The sequence below is a fragment of the Pseudonaja textilis genome, chromosome 1, assembly GCF_049901715.1.
Source record: "Pseudonaja textilis isolate UNSWEBS1 chromosome 1, rPseTex1.2, whole genome shotgun sequence".
NCBI classification, from domain to species: Eukaryota; Metazoa; Chordata; class Lepidosauria; order Squamata; family Elapidae; genus Pseudonaja; species Pseudonaja textilis.
The window spans coordinates 320885256-320908446 of NC_141990.1; the positions used below are offsets into that span (position 1 = coordinate 320885256).

The following is a 23191-nucleotide window of genomic DNA, read 5'->3' on the forward strand; positions in this document are numbered from 1 at the left end:
CACCAAAGGGGATCGCGTGACCCCGAAGGGACACTGCGACCATCATAAGTACGAGCCAGTTTGCCAAGGGTCTGGATTTCTGATCATGCGACCACGGGGATGCTACAACGGTCGTAAGAAAACTGTCAAAAGTCACTTTAAAAAAAAAAACTTCAAATAGTCACTAAACTAATGGTAATAAGTCAAATGTCAACTCCTAAAATATTTCTATGGTCTTTTCAGAGTTGCCAACAGAAAGGGAGGGGGAAGCAGTGCGGCAGCTTGGAAATCAAAAGTGCATTCCATAAATAGTTTTCAAAGATTGTAACTAGGTGACTGAAGTTTCTGCTGGGCAAAATTCTAACTGGAGAGCACGATTGATGACTCTGGGCAATGGAGGTGTCCCATTGGAGGATATATGAATTAGGATACACCCAAGGGGTGAGTGGGAAAACCAGGGTCAAGGGTGACAATGAATGATGTGTCTCAGAATTGGCTACACCCAGGCAGTGCCGGACATGTTAACTCCCAAAACCTTTGAAGTTTTGGAAGGTTGGCTCTGAGACTCATGATTTAAATGGGGGCAACTGCCGGAATCCTGACATCGAGGACTATCTCTACTTGAACTGAAAGGAAAGATAAATGTGATCTTTGTCCCGCCCTCATTCTCGGTAAGATCAGGGAAAGCAATTGGATTTTGGAAAAACTTCCAACCTCCCTCGTCCTCCAGTGAATCCACCTTAGGGAAACCCCCCCAATGGTCCCCCTTTAACTCAAACTGACCGATCAGATCAATTTGTTATTTCTTTTCAGAGTGGAGTGGGAGAATAGCCATTAAAGCCGTTTACAGTACTTCCCCTCGGCTCCAGCTGCAGTCTGAAAAAGACATCACTCCACAGTTGTTGCCGCTTAATCCAGAGGACGAGAAAATGGTCAAGAGACAGAAAGGGGCACACCTAAGCATTAGGAGAATCTTCGGAACAGGAAGAGCCGATCTGGTTGTTGTTGAGGCTATTTAGGTGCAAGAACAGGGTTGGGGTGATTTCAGATGGCAAGTTATGGTCTTATTCCTCAAGGGGGTGAAGTAGGAAAGATTTCGGGTCTCCATCCAGTCCTAGAAAATTTGGCAGCTGGGTAGCCTTAAACATACCCTCTCCCTCTCATTGCTGGAAGAAGCTATTTGCAGCAAACCACTTCTAAAATTGTTGCCAAGGAAACCATATGGATCCTATCTATGTTTGTCCCCAGGAGTTAAGGAGGACCTGAAGGACCACAAAACAATCACCCATGAACAAAGCGAACAAAATGGCTCACCCAGCCCTTTTCCCCCAACCTGTAGGACTTCAGTTTCTAAGATGCTCAGCCTGTGTAGCCGGAGACATTACGGAAGGATACTGAGATACATTTCTAATTATCCTGCAGTCGGTTCGAGAGATTTATCGTTGCAGAACCGTGCTGACTCCCTGCTAAAAAGAAAGCCCTCGATCTTGACTCCATCCAATGACTCAAAACTTGGCTCCTAAATTTGGTTCATCCGGTGGCATCAGAAAGGCCCCCACGGTAATGGTTAAACTATGAAGGATGGATGAGCTTGGAAAGAAACTAATCAAAGAGAGAGACAACCTAGAACTAAGGAGAAATTTACTGGCAGTGAAAACTATTAATCAGTGGAACTACCTGCCTCCAGAAGTTGCGGGTGCTCCATAACTGCAGGTTTTTAAGAAGAGATTGGACAGCCATTTGTCTGAAATGGCATAGGGCCTCCTGCTTGAGCAGGGGGGGGGGCTGGACTAGAAGACCTCCAAGGTCCCTTCCAACTCTGATACTCTGTTAAGAAGCTAAGAGGTCAGCAAACTTGGAAATGTTTGGTCTATAATGGGGAAGTGGAACGTTAATTTGCAACCAGGTCAAGGGTCAGTCAGACATAATATTGTTATTCCTGGGATGAAATCTTAGTGGAGGAAATATACCCCAGTTATGAAACCCCCAGAACAGAGGTGGTATTCAGCCGGTTCTGACCGGTTCTGGAGAACCGGTAGGGGAAATTTTGAGCCTTTCAGAGAACCGGCCAATCCCACCTCTGACTGGCCTCTCTTCTCCGCCTCCCATTGAGTCCCAGTTGATCGGCTGGGTCTCCTTTGGTTGCCCTGCACGGGAGAACGGAGCTGGAAAGCAGGTTAGAGGGGTGAGGAGGGAATGGGGATTTTGCAGTAACCTTCCCCTGCCACGCCCATCAAGCCACACCCACAGAACCGGTAGTAAAAAAATTTGAATCCCACCACTGCCCCAGAACCAGGATGATATCAATGGATATTCTCAGCCATCCAGATCATGGTTGACCCGAAGGTGCTTTTTTCAAGAGGCAACTGGACTTTCTGGTTTTTCTTTGAAGGCGTTTCGCTTCTCATCCAAGGAGCTTCCTCAGTTCTGTTCTCAGAACTTCAGTACTCCAGAACTGAAGAAGCTTGTCGGATGAGAAGTAAAATGCCTTCGAGGAAAGACAGAGAAGCTCCAGTTGAAAACGCACCTACTAGGAAGATACAGCTGCAAAGGACGCAAGAGCACAACCATCTAAGCCCCAAAGCTTTTCCCGTCCCCAAGAAGCTCCGATCCTCTACGCTCTCCTACTCAAAAGGATCAACGTGGATCAAACATGGCAGATGAAAAGAACAGGAAGCCAGGGGTTGTCTTCAAAAGTCTGAGCAATGGGTTCTCTGCCCAGTTGCTGGATGGGGGTGGCTAATGGGGGTGTGTGGCCTAGTCGGCCTCCTGCATCATGGCGGGGGGTCCCCAGGCTCCGGAGGCTGTCCCCGAGCCTCCGAGAGGGTGAAAACGGCCACCCCGGGCTCCGGAGGCGCTCTCTCCGGAAGCTGGAAACAGGCCCATTTCTGGCCTTCCCTCCACACGGGCCCTGCTCTTACCTGCATCCAAAACAGGCCGGCTGGGGACTCCTGGGAGGGGAGGGCGGGTGGGGCCAGCCAGGAGTGGGATTTTTTTTGGGGGGGGCCCCTCCAAACTGCACAGAATCTTAGCTAGGGGCTCTCCCGTACCCCAGCGAGCCCCCAGCAGCCCTCCCCTGCAAGAGCTGACCTAAGGTTTGTACAGGAAGAGCAAATTCTTGACAGCAAACAAAAACCAACAACCCCATGATGGGACTCCCTGCCTTTGGGGAGGCCAACCCACAACCCATTTCTCCTCCCCGGCCCCCAGTTTCATCTGTACCTTCGATCGGGAGGAGGATGACCCGAGAATGGTCGTAGGCAATGACGTTGGCGTAGCGGTTCTTGGGCTTATTCACCTCGAGGTTGGAGTGTTCCCAAGTGAACTGTTGCCCGGGATCGATGGACTAGAAGAGATGGAAGGAGGAAAATGCATTAAGACCAAACGACTTTCCTTTTCTGTTCCAAATTCATGGTTAAGTCTTCTTATTTTTTTTCAATCCAGCGCCTCCTAAAAATGCTAGAAAATCACCAGTCAAGGGTGGCTTTTGTGGGATTGTGGAAGTTATGTTTGCAAAATACTGGATCAAGGAAGCAAGAAGAGAAGAGAAAGTACCTCTTCTGTCTTCCTCCAACTACAGGTGGTCCTCGACTTACAACCGTTTGTTTAGTGACTGTTCAAAGTCACAACGGCACTGAAAAAAAGTGACTTTAGGACCGTTTTTTTTCCACTCTTGCAACCATTACATCATCCCATTGGATCATGTGGTCAGAATTTGGATGCTCGTCAACTCGTAACACATTTCTATGGCCATTTTAGAGTTGCCAACAAAAAGGGAGGGGGGGGGGCAAAGGGGTTCGAAAGAGCAGTGTGGCAGCTTGCAAACAGAAACTGCATTCCATAACTGTTTTCAAAGATAGTAGCTAGGTGACTGCAGTTTGTGCCGAGTAAAATTCTAACTGGAGAGCATGATTGATGACTCTGGGCTATGGAGGTGTCCCATTGGAGGATATGAATTACGATACACCCAGAGGGGTGGGAGGGAAAACCAGGGTTAAGGGTGACAATGAATGATGTGCCTCAGAGTCGGCTACACCCAGGCAGCGCCGGACATGTGAACTCCCAAGAAATCCTTTTGAAGTTTTGGAAGTTCGGCTTGAGACTCATGATTTAAATGGGAGTAACTGCCACAGCCCTGACAGGGCTCATGTTTATGACGGTTGCAGTGTCCTAGAGTTACGCCCTCCCGTTTTGCCACCTCCTTAGAGGGAAATTCAATGGGAAAGCCAGGTTCACTTAACAACCTTGTTGCTAGCTTAGCAACTGCAGTTATCCGCTTAACAACGGTGGCAAGAAAAGTCATTAAAATGGGGCAAAACTCACTTAACAACTGTCTTGCCTAGCAACAGAAATGTTGGGCTCAATTGTGGGCGTTAAGTGGAGGAGTCCCTGTAATCACTATGACAATAGAACAGTGAAAAAGGCTGCAAGTGATTTATGAGGGCAATCAAGGTAAATGAACATGTTCTCATCATTTGGGAGACTCTGTACAGGTAGCCCAAAGGTGCTTTTTCTTTTTTTATAAGAAGTTTTTTTATTTTTATAACAAAAACAAAAAATAAAACCATCTTTCAGTTATACAGGGTGTCGACTGGGTACATGTATCTTGTGCACATATTAATATTTGTATACATTTCTTTACATTCATATTATAGCCTATTCAGCATTATATATCGTTATAACAATATCATTTAATCTCTTACTTTATTTTCCAACCATTTATAAAATAAATTAATTTATATAAAATAAGAGCAACCAGGATGATGAGGGGACTGGAGGCTAAAACATACAATGAACGGTTGCAGGAACTGGGCCTGGCTAGTCTAGGGAAGAGAAGGACCAGGGGAGACAGGATAGCGGTCTTCCAATATTTGAGGGGCTGCCACAGAGAGGAGGAAGGGGTCAACCTGTTTTCCAAAGCTCCTGTAGGCCAGACAAGGAATAATGGATGGAAACTGATCAAGGAGAGATTCAACCTGGAAATAAGGAGAAACTTTCTGACAATGAGAACAATCAACCAGTGGAACAGAAGTTGCCCTCAGAAGTTGTGGGAGCGCCACCGCTTGAGACTTTCAAGAAGAGGCTGGACTGCCATCTGTCAGAAATGGTGTAGGGCAGGGGTGGGCAACTATGGCCCTTTTATGAATTATGGACTTCAACTCCCAGAATTCCTGAGCAAGCCTAGCTCAGGAATTTGGGGAGTTGAAGTCCACAAGTCATAAAGGGGCCATAGTTGCCCACCTCTGGTGTACGGTCTCCTGCTTGGAGGGGGAGGTTGGACTAGATGACCTACAAGGTCCCTTCAAACTCTGATTATCTGTTAAATCTGTTAAATTCCAAATCATATAACACTCCATTTCTTCTTGTTCTCTAATTGCCAATGTTAATCTACTCATTTCTGCACATTCCAATATTTTCTTAATCACAAGGGTGGCTTTTTCAAGAGTAAATTGGACTTTCTTTGGGTTTTTTTCCTCGGAGATGTTTTGCTTCGATTCTAGGAAGTTTCTTCGGTTGAAGAAGAAGCTTCTTGGAGGAGAAGCAAAATGCCTTCCAGAAAAGAAAAAAAACCCCAAAGAAAGTCCAATTTCCTCTTCAAAAAGCACCTTTGGGACAACAACCCTGAGCTGGATGACTGCGAATCTCCATGGACATTGAATGATGTGGCCAGGATGGTGGCCAGTTCAGTTCAAAATAGACAACTGATTGGTCCATTCAGATTTCTTCTGCGATCGCTCATTATCATCAGTGAAACTAGCTATCGGCTCAGTGGGCTGCTAAGAAAAAGAACGAGGTTTAAGAGGAGCTCAGACAAAGACCCAGTCAGAGGCAATATGTTTTCGGCCGATAAGATCCCCCCCCGGAGGAAACAATTGAGCCCTCTGGGGGTCACGAGGCCACCTCAATCGGAAACACAATACCGAAATTAAGGAAACAACCTCAGCTCAGAAGAAAGTGGGCGTTTTCCTGTCTTTTTTTTTTTTTTAAAAGAGATTTATTTTCGCAAAAGCCGAACGGAGCCATCATCCGTGGTCAGGATGCTCGAATTGAGAGTTTCCTGAAGTCACAGGAGATTAAACGGGATGACCTTTCAGAGTCTGGAATTCAAAGTATGGCCGTGCCAGTTGTGGGCTTCCAGCAAATCGTCAAAATTCTGCACTGAGAAAAACACACACACACACATACACACACACACACACACACACACACACATATTTCAACTTTATTCCCTTCGCTTTGCATAAGCATGATCCACGTGCTTTGAAGCTTTGTCTATAACTCAGGAGAGTTAGAAGCTATTAAAGGAAGAAGAAGAAGAAGAAGGGGAAAAAAAGGGGGGGGAGGGAGAAATAACCCTGTCTGAAATTTCCAGGCTTTAACTGCATCATCCTAAAGCACACAAAGCTGGATACACAAATATTGTCATCTTTTTTCACCTCCAATTGTGCCTCAAGACTGCAATTTTGCATTCCCACTCTCTCCTCCAAAAAGGGGCTGAATTAAAGGTGGACAGCAGCCAATTGGAAAATTTCCCTGTTTGATCAGAAAGAAGCCAAGCCATTTGGTGGGTAAACAAAGGCAGGGAAGAAGGAAGGAAGGAAGGAAGGAAGGAAGGAAGGAAGGAAGGAAGGAAGGAAGGAAGGAAGGAAGGAAGGAAAGAGAAGGAAGGAAAGAGAAGGAAGGGAAGGGAAGGGAAGGGAAGGGAAGGGAGGGAAGGAAGGAAGGAAGGGAAGGGAGGGAGGGAAGGAAGAAAGGAAGGAAGGAAGGAAGGAAGGAAGGAAGGAAGGAGAGGGAGTCACAGGGATGCGGTAAGGGGACCTTGACAAGCCACAGCTCCCTTATTAGGTTCTGGAAACCGTCCAAGTCTTTATTATGCCAGCAGCAGCACGTCCTTCTCTCCTTAAGACTAAAAATGCATCCCACCAGCTACACTCAGGAGCATCTGAGAAGCTGCACCATGGAGCCTTCTGGGGTGTTAAAACAAGCCCCTTGTGCAAAGTCTTTGCGAATGGATTGTTGCTTGCCTGGAGTTCTGCATCTTGTTAATTTCATTAAGTTTCTCCCTCCCTCCCTTCCCTCCTCTCTCCTTCCTTTTCCTTCCTCCCTCCCTCCCTCTTTTTCTTTCCTCATTCTCCTTCTTTCTTTTCCTCCCTCCCTCCTTCTCTCCATTTCCTTCTTTTCTCCTTCCTTCCTTCCTGTCTCACTCCTTTTCCTTCCTTGTTCTCTTTCCTCCCTTCCCTCCTCTCCCTCCTTTTCCTTCCTTCCTTCCTTTCCATCTCTCATATTCCTTCCTCATTCTCCTTCCTTCCTTCCCTCCCTCACTCCTCCCTCTTTTCCCTCCTCTCTCTTCCTCCCTCCCCCTCCCTTCGTTTCTTTCCCGTTCTCCTTCTTTCCTTTCCTCCCTCCTCCCTTCCCTCCTTTCTCCCCCTTTTTCCTTCCTCATTCTCCTTCCTCCCTTCCCTCCTCTCTCTGTTTCCTTCCTCATTCTCCTTCCTTTCTTTCTTCCCTCCTTCCTCCCTTCCCTCCTCTCTCTTCCATCCCTTCCCCATTCTCCTTCTTTCCTTTCCTCCCTTTCTCCCTCTTTTTCTTTCCTCATTCTCCTTCCTTCCTTCCTTCCCTCCTCCCCTCCCCTCTTTCTTTTCTTTTCTTTTCTTTTTTTTAAAAAAAACAAACAAAACAATCTCAATCTGCAGTTTAGGAGGAGGTGGCTGTCCTGGAAGGAAGCCAAAAAGTACTTTTGGATATTACATTATGCAGATTAGGCACCAGGGGGAAACGGCAATAAGCCTTGGCAGAGAGAGAATACATTAGCTTTCTCCTTGCCTGCCAGCCAGCCAGCCCGCCCTGCCCGAACGCTGAGATGGGTTAGAAAAGGCCCCTGCAGAGATGAGAATCTTTTCCGATCATCTACTTGGGCAATTAGCAATTCATACACTGTAAAAACTGCTCGGAGCTGGCTGGAAACAGATTTGGGGAGTTATTTCTATACTGTGCTGGAATTTATCCACCGTCGGGCCTCCTTCTCTGCCAAGTTGACCCAGGGGCAGTGTTTTATTTTATTTTTTTAATCTCTCTCTCCTGCCTCATCGCCCTTCCTATTATTAGGCCCTGTTTAGCTTTACTTCTCCGATTCTCCAGGTCTTTTCGGCTGCGTTGCTCCCTCCATCCTTCCTCCAGCCACCCCCACATAAAGAGCTGCCTTTTCTTTCTTAAAATAAGGATGTTTATAACTCCTTCAAGAAAGCAAGAACTGGGAATTGGAAGTTCATCTATCTTCAAGAGGTTAAAGTTGCGAAACAGGGTCTATATTATTCCTAGGTAAACAGAGGATTCTCTCTCTCTCTCTCTCTCATCTATATATCTATCTGTCTTTCGTGGCTTCTACAAATAGCTCAAGGCAGCCAACGTACCTAACGCTCCTTCCTCCACCTATTTCCCCCACAACAAGGTGGGATGGGCTCAAAGTTACCCAGCTGGCTCTCATGCCTAGGGTGGGATTGGAACTCATGGCTCCCTGGTTTCTAGCCCGGTGCCTTTAGCGACTGGACTAAACCGACTCTGTTTTAGAATTGTTTTACCAAAAACTGGTAATTACCTTTGGTCCCAAAGGTGCTTTTTTTTTTTTTTTCAAGAGGCCACTGGACTTTCTGTTTTTTTCTTTGAAGACGTTTTGCTTCTCATCCAAGAAGCTTCTTCAGCTCTGAATTACTTTTGTTTTGGGACAAAACCGCATCCATAGCAAGCCACTGTTTCGCTTAACAATCATGATGTTTGCTTAATGGACGTGGCATTCGATTAACAACCGACCCAAAAAAAGGTCCCCAGATTTACGACTCTTGCAACTTATGACTGTGATGGGCAGAGTCCACTAGTCGAAGATGACTATATTTCCTTTTGTTTTTTTCATCTCCTACTTCAAACTTGGCAAAGTTTAAGACTTGTGGACTTCGACTCCCAGAATTCCTCCTCCAGTCAGGTTAGCTTGGGAATTCTGGGAGGTGAAGTCCACAAGTCTTAAACTTTGCCAAGTTTGAAGGCCCCTGTCCTACTTTCATTTTGGGATCTTGGTATTTCTTATTCCTTTTTTTTCTTTTTTTGCATAATGTCACTGGTACCACATCCTGACCTTCTTCATAACCCAAACCAGCAGGTCAAATCGCGGTCAGCAGCTGCTTTCCACAAATTAAAGATGATTAGTCTTAATGATGGCTTGATTTTTTTTTCCTATCCAAAATGGTTTAAGATGATTGAATATACTGCGTACCCAACAAACTCAGAAAACCGGGCTAATCCAGGGGTATGTGGCGTGGGCGTAACCCCTTTAGAGCTGATGATTTTTTTCCCTCTTTAAAACAAAAATTAGAAAGGATTCATCACGCCAATCAAGTTCAGAAATGGCAAACTCAGTACAGCAGCTCTACAGAGGGAACACAACCGCACCCCTTAGCAAGAACTTTCAAATCGAAACACACACTTCCAAAGGTTAAACAGTGAGAAACTCCCGTCTCTAACCACAGTGCTTGTTATTCTCATTTTTATGAAATTAATGAGGTGGGCTGGGGACCTTCGGGGAGCAGCGGGTTATCTCTTGGATGCATCTATTACATCATCACAGCCGCGCTGTCTAGGTGCCAAGACCTTGCTATAAGAATAGATTCTTGCGGTTGCAACTGTGGCGTTGGCAATTTAGCAAGAGAAAGATACACTACGGGGATGCGTGCACACAAAGTCATTGCAAGGTTTAGGTTTTTTTTTTTTTGGATCGAATTCTGCACACGTGGGTATTTGCATGGTGGTGGTGGGTGTTTGGGTCAAAATGTTGATCAAGTGAATATCTTGTCTGTACTGACTTTGGGATAGAACAATGCCGTGGCATCCTCAGGGACAAACAAAACTTGCTCTAGAGCAAGGGTGTCAAAACTCAATTTCATTGAGGGCCACATCAGGATGGTATTTGACCCCAGGGGGCCAGGGTGGGCATGGCCAGCTCGATGTCCCTCGTGTCGGGGGCACCTGTGGTGGCCCAAGAGCTTTGCCAGCGAAAATGGGCTCCTGAGCATAGCTTTCAGCTGTGATGGCACCCTGCGGCCCTCTGTCAGGAGAGTTGGCTCTCCTGAGCTCCGTTTTCACTGACAGAAGTTTGCAGGAGGCCACCGCAGCCGAAAACAGAGCGCGGGAGCGCATTTTCGCTGGCACCACAGGCACCCCTGACAAGAATGATGTCAAACTGGCCACACCCACCCTGGTCCCCCAAAATCAAACACAACCCTGAATTAAATCGAATTAGACACCCCTGTTTCAGAGTAAACTAGAGACGCGTTTGAATCTGAACCAACCGAGGATTGCTGCAGGAATCAAGACAACCAAGGATTGTTTAGCCGCCCTGGTGCAGACTCAGGTAGCTTAATAAGATGCTTTAAGGCAGTGGCCCCCAACCCTTTTTGTGCCGCGGCCCAGTACCGTCATCACAAAATGATCCATGGCCCGGTACCGGCATCAGCACGCATGACAAGGCAAGGCGAGCCGAGCGACCGGCCAGCCAGCTGTCCCCCGCTTCTCCCCGCCACCTTCAACTCCTCCTTTGTACCTTTGTCGACGGGCTTCGGGACGGTCGCTCGGCTCGCCTTGCCTTGGGTGCTGAAAGAATCCTCGCGCCTTAGTTTCGTTCGAAGCCGTCCCCCCCTTCGATGAGACTAAGGTGCGAGGATTCATTCAGGACCCAAACGCCGCTTTCCAACCGGAAAAGCTCACCCGGAAGCACTTTCTCGTCAAACAAGATGGCGACGCCCAGCAAACCGGCGGCCCGGTAGGAAATGTTCCACGGCCCGGTACCGGTCCGCGGCCCAGTGGTTGGGGACCCCTGCTTTAAGGCACTGTTTCTGAACCTGGGCAATTTCCAGATGTGTAAACTTCAAACCCCAGAATTCCAGAGCCATCCATCGCTGTTGCTGAGAATTCTGGGGACTGTGGTCCACACCCCCAGAGGTTGGAATATGCTGCTTTAAGAGGATAGAGAAACCGATCTTTCCATTCTGATAAAATATTATTCCCATCTTATCATTTATTTCATTGTCAGTACTGGCATATCAAGATTAAACCTGAAGGGAAGGTTTAAAGAGAAGCAGGCATTTATTTCCCTGAAGGAGAATAGCAGCAATGACAACATTTTAAATTTTCGATAGTATTTTTTTTTTTTTAATAATGACTTTCTAAATAATGTTTGTAAAGATTTTTTAAAAATAAGATTTGCTGTCTTGGTGATTATGGAACATTGCCCAAATGTGCTTCTTGCAGGCAGCCGTAGAGATGGGAAATAACTATAGAAAACAGCAATATCTAGAAACAAGAAGAATGGAGAGAACCTCCACGACAAAAGCTGCATTCCTAAGAGCAATACTTTGGAATTCTAGTGATGGAGAAGACTGAGATTACAGCTAATCCTCGCCTTACAACCGTTTGCTTAGTGACCATTTGAAGTTTCAACAAACGAGACTTATGACCATTTTTCACACTTACGACTGTGGCAGTGTCCCCGGGGGGGGGGTCATGTGATCACCCTTTGTGTCTTCTGATAAGCCAAGTCCAAAACCTCCACTGCTAAGCGAGGCAGCTGTTAAGTAGATTTTGCCCTGTGTTACAATCTTTCTTGCCACAACTGTCAAGTGAATCCACCGCCATTGTTAAGTCAGCGCCCTGGTTGTTAAGAGAATCTGGCTTCCCCGTTGACTCTGCTTGTCTGAAGGTCTCAAAAGGGGATCACATGACCCCGGGGACGCTGCGACCGTCATAAATGTGAATCAGTTGCCAAGCAGCCAAAGTTTGATCACGTGACTACGGGGATATTGCAATGGGTGTGATGACTCGGGGTGGGGCACAAAGGAAACACAGTCAAATAAGCCAGAAGAGTCCGTTGAATACCTCCAACTTTGCCCCCAATGTCCAGGTTACCTTTGGCTGGAGAAAAAAACTCTCCCAAGAACAGTCTTTCATGGAGGAAATTCAGTCCGAAAACAAAGTACATAAAACTATAACTAAAAATCCACACAAACCACGCTGCGGCAATTAACCGGACAGGGAAGGATTGGGAATTGCAGACTTCGAAGGTCAACAAAACACACACAGTTGGGAAGACATCAGAAACACAGATAAGCCTCGACAATAACAGATAATTCACAACTTGCTCCTTTGCTGTGCGCAGCTTCCCTTTTTAAACACGGTGTTCCCATCTGCAGCTAACAAAGGGAATCAGGGCCCTTTCCTTCCTCGTAAGTCACGCAACTCACATTGCTCCCTTCTCCGTTCCTCCCTGTGTGCCCTAGGATGAAGAGGGGGCGGGCCTGGGTCTTCCTCTGAACTCCCTCTCCCTTGTTCTACCTCTACCCTGCTCTGCCCAGCCGGACTTTGCCCTTCCCCAGTTTCCTCCACAGCCAATGGAGCCACACTCCCACTCCCTGTCAGCTGTTCCTCCTCCCCCTCCAAATCAGATTCTGGCAGGGGCATGACAAAGGGTATCAGTGTAAGTGTAACGGTCGTAAGTCCTTTTTTTCAGGTCCGTTGTAGCGTCCAACAGCTGCTATGCAAATGGTTGTAAGTCAAGGACTTTCTGTAAAGCAATTTCTCAGTTGTCCATGTGCGATTGCACGGCTAAAGCACAGCAGGCTGCTTTAATCAATGGAAGAAACGGATTTGAAAGTTAGTGCATAATCCGAATTATTTTCAAGGCATGTGCAGTCTACCTGCTTGGCAAGTGGTTGGCAACCACACTGATTAGCTCTTATGACTCTAAGCAGAAAGGAAGATTTTCACTATGGGGTTTTCAGCCCGCCACCCATCACTTCGGTGACGCTTCCCACCTCCTTCGACGGAGACCCCCACTCGTACCTCATATTCCTGAGACAGCTTCAGATTATCGTTGGCTTTCAGGTGCTCCGTGTGATCTGCCAGCTCCGAAATGGGGATCGGTGGATGGTTCAGCATACCTGGGAAGGTGAAAGAGAAGATATATGTGGGGAGTGGGAGGGAGAAATTCTCCTTCAATTGAAGCTATTAGTTTGGAATAAAATGAGAGATGTGTCACTAAGTCGAATGACCAAAAAAAAAAAAAAAAAGGAAATAACTGCAATGGAACAACGGTTAGAAAAGGTGGGATAGAGTGGGAAGGAGAAACTGAGGGCTCGAAATTGTGTCCTTTGGAACAACAACAACAAAAAGAAGAAAATTCCCCGTTATGGCCCCAATCTCAACACAGAACAGCAGAAAAATGTGAATTTTATCGAGAAGCAGGAAAAACGGGTAAGGGAAGGAACGAACTAGACACAGAGATTCTGACCACAACCCCTTGCTAGCCATTTTGAAAGGGGAGGGGGCTTTTGCAGGTCAGGTCCAGGAAGGGAAAAGCAGAATCTTCAAATAAAATGGAAACACAACACATTGGGAGTGCCAGGATGCCAAGGTGCCAGGAATAAAATGTGTTGGCTATAAAAAATGATCCTCATGGAATTTCACAGCCACTTACTCTCATCCACATCAAAGGGGAGGGAGAGGTTGGAGCTGGGTTGCCTGGAGGAATGAGAACCTAACAGGTGTGTGTAGGGGTGCAGCCCAAATCTGTGGAGGCTTTTCCAAAAAGTTGCCATCGTCTATGATAAGAGCAAGGGCAGGCAACGACGACAACTTTACGACCTGCGGACTTCAACTCCCAGAACTCCCAGTTGTAAAGTTGTCATAGGTGCCCATCCCTGGATCAGAGATTGACAGGTCTGCCTTTGCGCTGGGAAGATAAATTACTACAAGCAATTGGGCAGGAAAAGAAATCTGATTTAAGTGATGCCATCCAGTAGGTTGTTGTTGTTGTTGTTGTTGGCAATATCCCCCTTTGAGGAAGCATCTGAGTATCTGGCCCACCAAAGCAGAAACTTTTCCTTTCAGGAGAAATAAATTCCCTTTCGGGATAAAGAGGTTCCCCTGGCTGTCATGCTTTACCTGGGGTTAACATGTCTCTGAAAGCAAAGGGGAGAAGAGGGAGGTCATTTATTTAAGATTATTCAATCTTATCCTGGAGAAAGTAGGGAAAAACTAGCCCCTTGGCACCCGGAGAAGGGGACAAAAAAAAAATCTCCCCCCAGGGTGAGGGGTGGGAGAGAATTCACAATTTTTTGTACTTAAGAAATTCTTGTAAAGTTTAGGAAACGCGTGCTGTTTCCTCCTGAAATCATCCATCTAATTTGAGGCCTCTATTTTTCTGTTAGATCAGTGGGATTTACAGGCCGTGGGACTTGTTTATAAAAAAAATAAAATAAAACTGCAATTGAAATCAAGAGGGATGGGGCTTTGGAAATAAGCATCCCTTCCCTCTCCAAAGTTTCTGCTATATTGTAGGGTCTGAGAGGAGGGGGGGGGAGAAACAAAATTAAAAAAAAATGCCAAAATTATAACCAAAATTATTTCCCTTGGTCTCTGCAAGGGACCAAGGGAAAAAATCCTCTTTGCTCCTTGAGTATAGTTTTGTCTCGTTTTTTGGTGGGTAACGTTTTACCCTCCATTCCAAGGAAGCCATCCAAGCCCTGCTGTTACTAATAATCCAGAGGCCTCAGATAATTTTTCTTCTTCTTGGATTTAAGCATATTCATATCTTTTGAGAGCTTCCCCTTTCAAATGTGCAACTTGAACAATGTAGGTGGAAGTGTGGCCACACATATACATACACACACATATATGTGGCCACACTTCCACTATATATACTGGATCTCAAGACTAATGGCTGGTATTGTCAGGGCAGATCGAGGGAAGGAAGAAATAGTGAAAGGAGAATGCAGCTGTATTAAAATATGAATAAAACCATTTTCCACACAACGTTTGCTTTCACAGCAGGAAGGTACGGACCGGGAAATAGCAACAGTTTGGAGAAATGTTTGTGTTGCCACGTTAAAGTGATTTACTTCGGTACCTTGTTATGTTTAGGCATCTAATGAAGGTTATTGTCCAGAAACCTGTGTAATATATGTCTGTTATATAAGCTGATTTCACAGCACTGACTTCAGGGGGGAATTTGCTTCCATGTTAAGAAAGCATGAAGTCACTGCGTTAAATTCAGTCTTCGCTTTACCCAAAGGAATATAATCAAATTTAGGGTCTGCAGTTCATCAGGCTGCTGTGGAAAAGGTGAATGTTCCTTCTACCAAAACCTGTTGCATATTTAATAAGGACAATGAAGCACTAATTTCTCGAAAGGGAGCGTTTAGAAAAACACTCAGAAATATCACCACTTTTGTTTGCAGTTGAGGGGGAGTTTTCTCTTATATTGTCAAGGCTTCTTGCTATTTTTTGGAACTGATGCGTACTTGGTAGACTCTAAATTCGTTGTTTTCTTGCAGACGTTTTGTTGCCCATCTAGGTAACATCATCAGTGCTAGTGACTGGTGCTATGGTGGGACTAGTACCGATGATGTTACCGACAGTGAATTTAGAGGACTGGTGGCTAAAACGTATGAAGAACGCTTTCAGGAACTGGGTATGTCTAGTTTAATGCAAAGAAGGATTAAGGGTGACATGGTAGCAGCCTTCCAATATTTGAGGGTCTGCCTCAAAGAAGAGGGAGTCAAGTTATTCTCCAAAGCACCAGAAGGCGAGGCAAAGAAGCAACGGATGGGAACTAATCCAGGAGAGAAGCAACCTAGAACTAAGGAGGAATTTCCTGACAGTGAGAACAATTGATCAGTGGAACAACTTGCCTCAAGAAGTTGTGGGTGCTCCAACATTGGAGGATTTTAAAAGAGAGATTGGACAATCATTTGGCTGAAACGATATAGAGTCTCATGCTTCAGCAGGGGGTTGGATTGGAAGATTAAAAATGGAGAATTTGAATCTTCCCATTTTGTTGTTCTGAAACATCTGCAAGAAAACAACCAAGCTCAGAGGAGACCTTATTTCAATCCTGAGCTATAAATATTCTCCCTTATTGGTGACTTTTGGAACTATCAAGCAGATAAGGAACCACCCATTTGCCACCCTTCGCCGTTTCTTCAATTTTCAGGAAGAAGGGGGAATAAAATGTGCAGCGTCGAGGCAATTCAGGTGAGCCTTAAGAGTTGTCTTACAGGGGGACAATGTTATTTTCCAAGTTTTATATAGCTATAATCAAGAACCTCGACAGATTCTGCCCGAGACAAAATTCCTTGGGAGAGAGCGCTGGAAGCAACGGAACATAATTCAGGAGTCACAGAATATGGTTTTTCTCTAGTTAGCCTTCTGATAAACCACCACAGTGCCTTGCAAACGGGGGGAGGGAGGGAGGGAGGGAAAGGCGGGGAGATGACGGGGAGCCATGGAGAATTTCGAGCCCTATGGGGGTGTTGCGTGATTAAAAGCATCAGCAAGCAGTGGTGGCTGCACAGAGTAAAATAAACCTGGAGGGGAAATTAAAACCAAAAAACAAACAAACCTGAAACAGACATAGCAAAAGCGTGTGCTGCATTTGCCAGTTTTACAGGATGCTTTTGCAAAAGGCTTAGCAGTCTGGGCTGACTGTGCAACCCACCACAAACCACGTGGGGAGGGGAATAGAGCCCGAGACAGGAGCATCGCGCACCCCTCGCCCCTTTGGAGGAGTTATTTGGTATTCAGTCAACGATTGAAAATTGAGAATGGGAAAAGCCAGTATTAAGATGTAAGTATCTCCTCCTTCGGTTTATTTTCCAGCGGATGAGGGTTCCTACCCGTGTTTTTTTTTAATACCCTAAAGCGGAGACAAACTTGATCCAGATTTGAAAAAAGAAAAGAAAAACCCAAACCAAACTGATTTTCATTCCTGCAGAAAACGAAGCAGGCTGTGCCATACAGTTCCTGCCCAGTGGCCACGCACCCCCAAAAAAAAAGATTCAATGGGGATAATAACTCCCAGGTGACTCACTTCTACAACCCGCCCTCTTTCCGCCTTCTTTAACAGCCAAGAAAATTTATCATAGATTAGCCCTGCCCGTATTTATTTCACAAAATCCTAGCGTTGGAAAGAAGCAGCAAAGGCGACCCTCTGCTTCTTTGGCAGATGGTACGCAGCCCACCGGGAAGTCCAAGGAGGAGAACCAGAGGCGACGTGGTAGCAGCCTTCCAATATCTGAGGGGCTGTCACAGAGAGGAAGGGGGACAACCTATTTTCCAAAGCACCTGAAGGCCAGACAAGGAACTGTTGGAGCATTCGTGACTTCTGGTGGCAAGCTGTCCCACTGGTTAATTGTTCTCACCGATGGGAATTTCTCCTTAATTCCAGGTTGCTTCTCTCCTTGATTGGTTTCCATCGGTTGCTTCTTGTACTTGCCTTCTGGTGCTTTGGAAAATAAATTGACCCCCTTTTCTTTAACAGATTAACAGAGTTGGAAGGGACCTCATAGGTCATCTAGTCCAACCCCCCACCCAAGCAGGAGAACCTCAAATAGTGGAATACTTTGTGGCAGCCCCTCAAATACTGTAATATTGCCATCATGCCCCCGCCCGTCCTTCTTTTACCCAAATCCTGCAACCATCCTTCATATATTTTAGTCTCCAGACCTTTTATTATCTTAGTTGCTCTTCTCTGCGCTTTTTCCCAAAATCTCAACATCTTTTTTATAATGTAATGTGACCAAAACTGGATGCAGTTATTCCAGGTGTGCTTTTACTGAGGCTTTATAAAGCGGCACTAATGCTTTGCAGGATCTTGATTCTATGCCTGGTTTATACAACCCAGAATTGTCTTAGCATTTTTGGCTGCTGGCTCAGGTTTAAGGGATCGTCTGTGAAGATCTGGTTTTTAGCAAAACCGTCATAAGGTACACGTTTGTGTGATTGTGGGATACTGCAAATGGCTGTAAATATGGTTGAGTTGCTGGGTGCCCAAAACTGAGGGAAGGCACGACCATAACCCTGTTTTTTTTCAGGTAGGCTGTATCTTTCGCTAAGCAACCAGTCATACGGTGAAGATCACTTGTATGAGTATTCCTTGACTTACAACTGTTCAATGAGTGACCATTCAAAGTTACAATGGCATTGAAAAAAAAAAGACTTATGAACGTTTTTCACCACTTACAGCCATTGCGGTATCCCCATAATCTGAATCTGAGACACTTGGCAACTGACTCATATTTAGGACGGTCGCAGTGTCAAGCGATCCCCTTTTGTGACCTTATGAATAACAAAGTCAATGGCGAAGCCGGTTTCATTTAAGAACCGTGTTACTCACTTAATGACTGCAGTGAGTCGCTTAAGGACTTTGGCAAGAAAGGTCGTAAAATGGGGCAAAACTGACTTAACCAACATTTTCTGTCAGCAACATAAATTTTGGCCTCAATTGCCATCGTAAGTCGAGGACTACCTGCATTTTGATGGGAAATCACCAGGGAAACTCTCAACTGAAGGCTGCTCTAGTCAAAAACATCCCTGAAGAAGCTAAGGCATTTCTGTCCAGATGCCAAAAACACTCAGCGGAGCTAAACAAAACTAGAGGGTAGGTTTTACTTTTGTACTTCTCCAAAGCCCCTGAAGGTAGGGCAAGAAGCAAACTCATCCAGGAGTGAAACAACCTACAACTAAGGAGGAATTTCCAGACAGCCAGAACAATTGATCAGTGGAACAACCTGACTCCAGAAGTTGTGAATGCTCCAACACTGGAGGTTTTAAAGAAGAGATTGGATAACCATTTGTCCGAAATGGTAGAGGGTCTCTTGTCTGAGCAGGGGGTTGGACTAGAAGACCTCCAAGGTCCCTTCCAACTCTGTTATTCTATTCTATTCTATTCTATTCTATTCTATTCTATTCTATTCTATTCTAATTCCTTCTATTTTATTGTTCTGTTCTGTTCTATCCTTATTCCATATATTATATTCTGTTCTATTCTATTCTTATTCCTTCTATTATGTTCTGTTCTACTCTACTCTATTCTTATTCCTTATATTCCATTGTATTCTATTCTATTTGTTCTTAATCCTTCTATTCTATTCTATTCTATTCTATTCTATTCTATTCTATTCTATTCTATTCTATTCTATTCTATTCTATTCTATTCCGTTCTATCTTTATTCTATTCTATTCTATTCTATTCTATTCTATTCTATTCTATTCTCATTCTCATTCTCATTCTATTCTGTTCTGTCCTTATTCCGTATATTCTATTCTGTTCTATTTATTCTTCTCTTCTCTTCTTTTCTATTCTATTCTAAGTTGGGGCACACTCCTATCTTTCTCACTGGGAGCAGCTGTTTCTGGAACAGACAGAACCTATCTGAGAAGAAGCAGATCTGATAGGTTCCGCCTCATCCACCCCAAGGCAGAACCACAGGCTCAAAACTCAAATGACTTTAATCCTCGCTCTTCTGGCAGGAGGACTGCCAGTGATTGTGCGGGAAATAAATTAAACGCCCATGCAGTTTACGGGCTATTGTCCCGCTGAATGCAGAAACACAGAACCCATATTTATCTACCCATCCACACCTCTGGGGTTTTACCCCACCTCCAAAGTCAAAGCCGCTTTAAGAAAAATCTAGTTATTGACCGAAGGCATTTTTTCTGGCTTTGAAAAGAAAGATCTTAATGGGATAGAGAAGTTCTCTTCTCATCTAGCCTCTCAAATCCCTGAAAAAAAAAAAAAATCCTTAATCTTGTTACTGCAGAGAATTGAAATACACTCTCGCTCTCCACCGCCAGGAGTTGGATCGTTTGCAGGACCAAAATTGGCCAAACATCTCTTCCCCAGACTGAAGGCTTTCTTTGCCAATGGAACAAGAGTCCAAAAAATACCCCTGATGTGGTTTCAGATGGTTTTGCCCCAAACTTAAGTTTTTGGGGCAAAACTATCCGAAACAATGTCAGGGTATTTCAGCCTGAGTTTTCTGCATTAGAATAGAATAGAATAGAATAGAATAGAATAGAATAGAATCGAATCGATAAAGATTAGAATAGAATAGATGCTGAAATACAGGCTGGCTTTGAAATACAGGTAGTCCTCGACTTACAACGGTTCATTTAGTGACCGTTTCGAAGTTACAATAGAACTGAAAAAAATGACTTAGAGGACTTTCCCCCCCTCCCAACGCATACGACCGTTGTAGCATCCTCATGGTCACTTGATCAAAATTGGGATGCTTAGCAACTGGTTCATATTTGTGACGGTCCCCTTTTGCGACCTTCTGACAAAGGGGAAGCCGGATTCATTTAAGAACCGTGTGACTAGTTGAACAACTACAGTGATACACTTAACAACTGTGGCAAGGAAGGTCGTAAAACGGGGAGAAACTCACTTAGCGTTTCTCTGTGACATATAATATGCATGGGTATATGCACAATTTTGTATTGATTTATTTATTCTGTCATGGTTTTGTAGTGCATACTGGAGGTGGTGACCCTTTGAGAGCTGTAGGCTACAAAATTCCATTTTAATATATGCCAATTAGTGTACGTTCAAAGTGACAATAAACTTATTATTCTATTCTAGTCTTATTCCATATATTCTATTCCATATGTGTTCTGTTCTATTCCTGTTCTGTTCTTCTATCCTTGTTCATTCTATTGTATTCTATTCTAATCTTTATCCCATCTATTCTATTCTATTCTATTCTATTCTATTCTATTCTATTCTATTCCATTCTATATTCTATTCCATTCTAATCTTTATCCCATCTATTCTGTTCTGCTCTATATTCTGTTCTATTCTATTCCATTCTAATCTTTATCCCATCTATTCTATTCTATTCTATTCTATTCTATTCTATTCTATTCTATTCTATTCTATTCTATTCTATTCTATTCTATTCTATTCTTTATCGATTCTATTCTATTCTATTTTATTCTATATTCTATTCTATTCTATATTCTGTTCTGTTCTGTTCTATTCTATTCCATTCTAATCTTTATCCCATCTATTCTGTTCTGTTCTATATTCTGTTCTATGTTCTGTTTTGTTCTGTTCTATTCTATTCTATTTCTAGTCTACAAATGTCTCACTTAGCACCAGAAATTTTGGGCTCAACTGCAGTTGTAAGTCAACAACTACCTCTACCATCCCATGTCTAGACCTCTGTTAAGGTGGCTCGAATTGAGGGGGAGGCCTTTCTCTCATTAAAGAAACGGGAAAATGTGAGCAACCCAAGGGCGGTACGAAACGTTCTTGAATTCAAACACCTTGAATTCTCTGACCCGAGTGGAAAGGCAACTCCCTGAGCCTGAAATAGCTTTGTTTGAAGTCAACTCGGAAACGCCTCAGGAATCATCAAACTGCTTGTTTGAATTTGGTCCCTTGAGGCACAAATGACCCGGGCTCTAGCTATCCTACTTTAAACACGTTATATATGTGAAGACACATGAGAAGGCAGTAACGCTGGGAAAGGTGGAAGGGAAGAGAAGGACACCCATTATCCAGGCGCATAAACTCCATCCATGACAGTGGCGATGGGGGAACCGTTAGAAGGCCTGATGAATCAAGGTAGGGCGACAGACCTTCATGGGGGGAAAAAACCTGTCAACCCATAAAATATTTCTATAGTCTTTTTAGAGTTGGCAACAGAAAGGGAGGGGGCAGCAGTGCAGCAGTTTGCAAAACCGAAACTGCATTCCATAAATGTTTTCAAAGATAGTAACTAGGTGACTGAAGTTTCTGCTGCACAATATTCTAACTGGAGAGGATGATTGATGACTCTGGGCTATGGAGGTGTCCCATTGGAGGGTATGAATTAGGATACACCCAGGGGGCGGGGGGAAACCAGGGTCAAGAGTGACAATGAATTATATGTGTCTCAGAGTCGGCTGCACCCAGGCAGTGCCGGACATGTTAACTCCCAATAAATCCTTTTTTTAAGTTTTGGAAGTTTGGCTCGAGACTCATGATTTAATTGGGGTAACTATCGGAATCCTGACAAAAATCTCTCTCTCTCTCTCTCTATCTATCTATCTATCTATCTATCTATCTATCTATCTATCTATCTATCTATCTATCTATCGTCCTTTGTCCTCTCTGAGCTTGGTGGTATTCTTGCAGACATTTCCTTACTCAGCTAGCTAACATCGTCTCTGATGTTACTTAGTTGGGTAATGAAATGTCTCCTAAAAAACAAATCACGTTCAGTGAGCCCCCAAATCCCCCACAGTTCAACCCTGAGCTACAAATATCTCCATCTATTGATCTGCGGACTCCTTGGTGCTCTCTGAGTTTGGCTGTTTGCTTGCAGATGTTGCTCAGGAGCAAATCCCACCCTCCTTCGCACTGGTGACATTAGTTAGTTTGGTAATGAAACGTCGGTAAGAAAATCACCAAGCTCAGAAAAGCACCAAGGAAACCTATTTATAAGAGGCAACCTTGACGTGATGGTACATAATCCATCAATGTGAACTCGACACAGGGTGTTTCGAACGGTTCAGAACGGAAAGGTTTTGCAGGCGGGACAACTGGCATTTCCAGCCAAATCATGTTTTTTGAACATCTCACTCTGTTCTCTTTCTCCTTCGGTGTATCTCTCTTCTATTCCTGACCTCGTTTATCCCATCCATCTTGTCACAATGATTCCTCCCTCTGCATCAAAACGGCTTATAGTATTTTCTGAAACCGCCTCGGCCGACTTCTGAGCCTCCTTGTATTTTCTTGTTCCTTTTCTTCCCACAACATATAGTTCCACCGAAGCCCTATCTGCTCTTTGCAACTCCCAGACGAATTTCCAGCAACAAGCACGATTAGGTAATTTCAATGGGTACTTTACAGATTGGCCCCCCCACTGGCACCTTCTCCAACAGTGCTTCAATGCCAGGAAAAGAAAAACATCCAATTCCACTATCCTGCAAATCCAGGATGCTTCAACTTCGGGTTTGGAAATCCTAGAGTCCTAGACTTCACACTTTTTCACACTTACGACCGTTGTAGGATTCCCATGATCGCACGATCAAAATTCAGACACTTGGCAATTGACTCATACTTACGACAGTCACAGTGTCCCGGGGGTGACGTGATCCCCTTTTGCGACCTTCTGACAAGCAAAGTCACGGTTAACAACCGTGCTCCTAACTTAGAAACGGCAGTGATTCACTTAACAACGGTTTCAACTGAACAGACGGTCATAAGTTGAGGAGTTTCTGTATGCATTAAGATTATTACATAAGAAGAGCTACAGAATGAGAAGGGAACTCATCTATTCATCTAGAAATAAGGAGAAATTTCCTGACAGGGAGAACAATCCACCAATGGTACAGAAGTTGCCTT

General features: G+C 44.6%; 1 protein-coding gene across 10 annotated transcripts in view; it reads right to left on the reverse strand.

Annotated features, from left to right (window-relative positions):
- The window catches only part of PTPRS (protein tyrosine phosphatase receptor type S), a 353020-nt gene that overhangs the window by 31602 nt on the left and 298227 nt on the right, over positions 1 to 23191 (reverse strand). For all 10 annotated transcript variants that reach the window (XM_087922613.1, XM_087922619.1, XM_087922620.1 and 7 more), the window contains 2 exons: positions 12862 to 12959; positions 3202 to 3325 (listed from right to left, as the gene is read on the reverse strand). In XM_087922613.1, coding sequence (XP_087778739.1) covers positions 3202 to 3325; positions 12862 to 12959 — 222 coding nt within the window. The remainder of the gene's footprint in view (positions 1 to 3201; positions 3326 to 12861; positions 12960 to 23191) is intronic.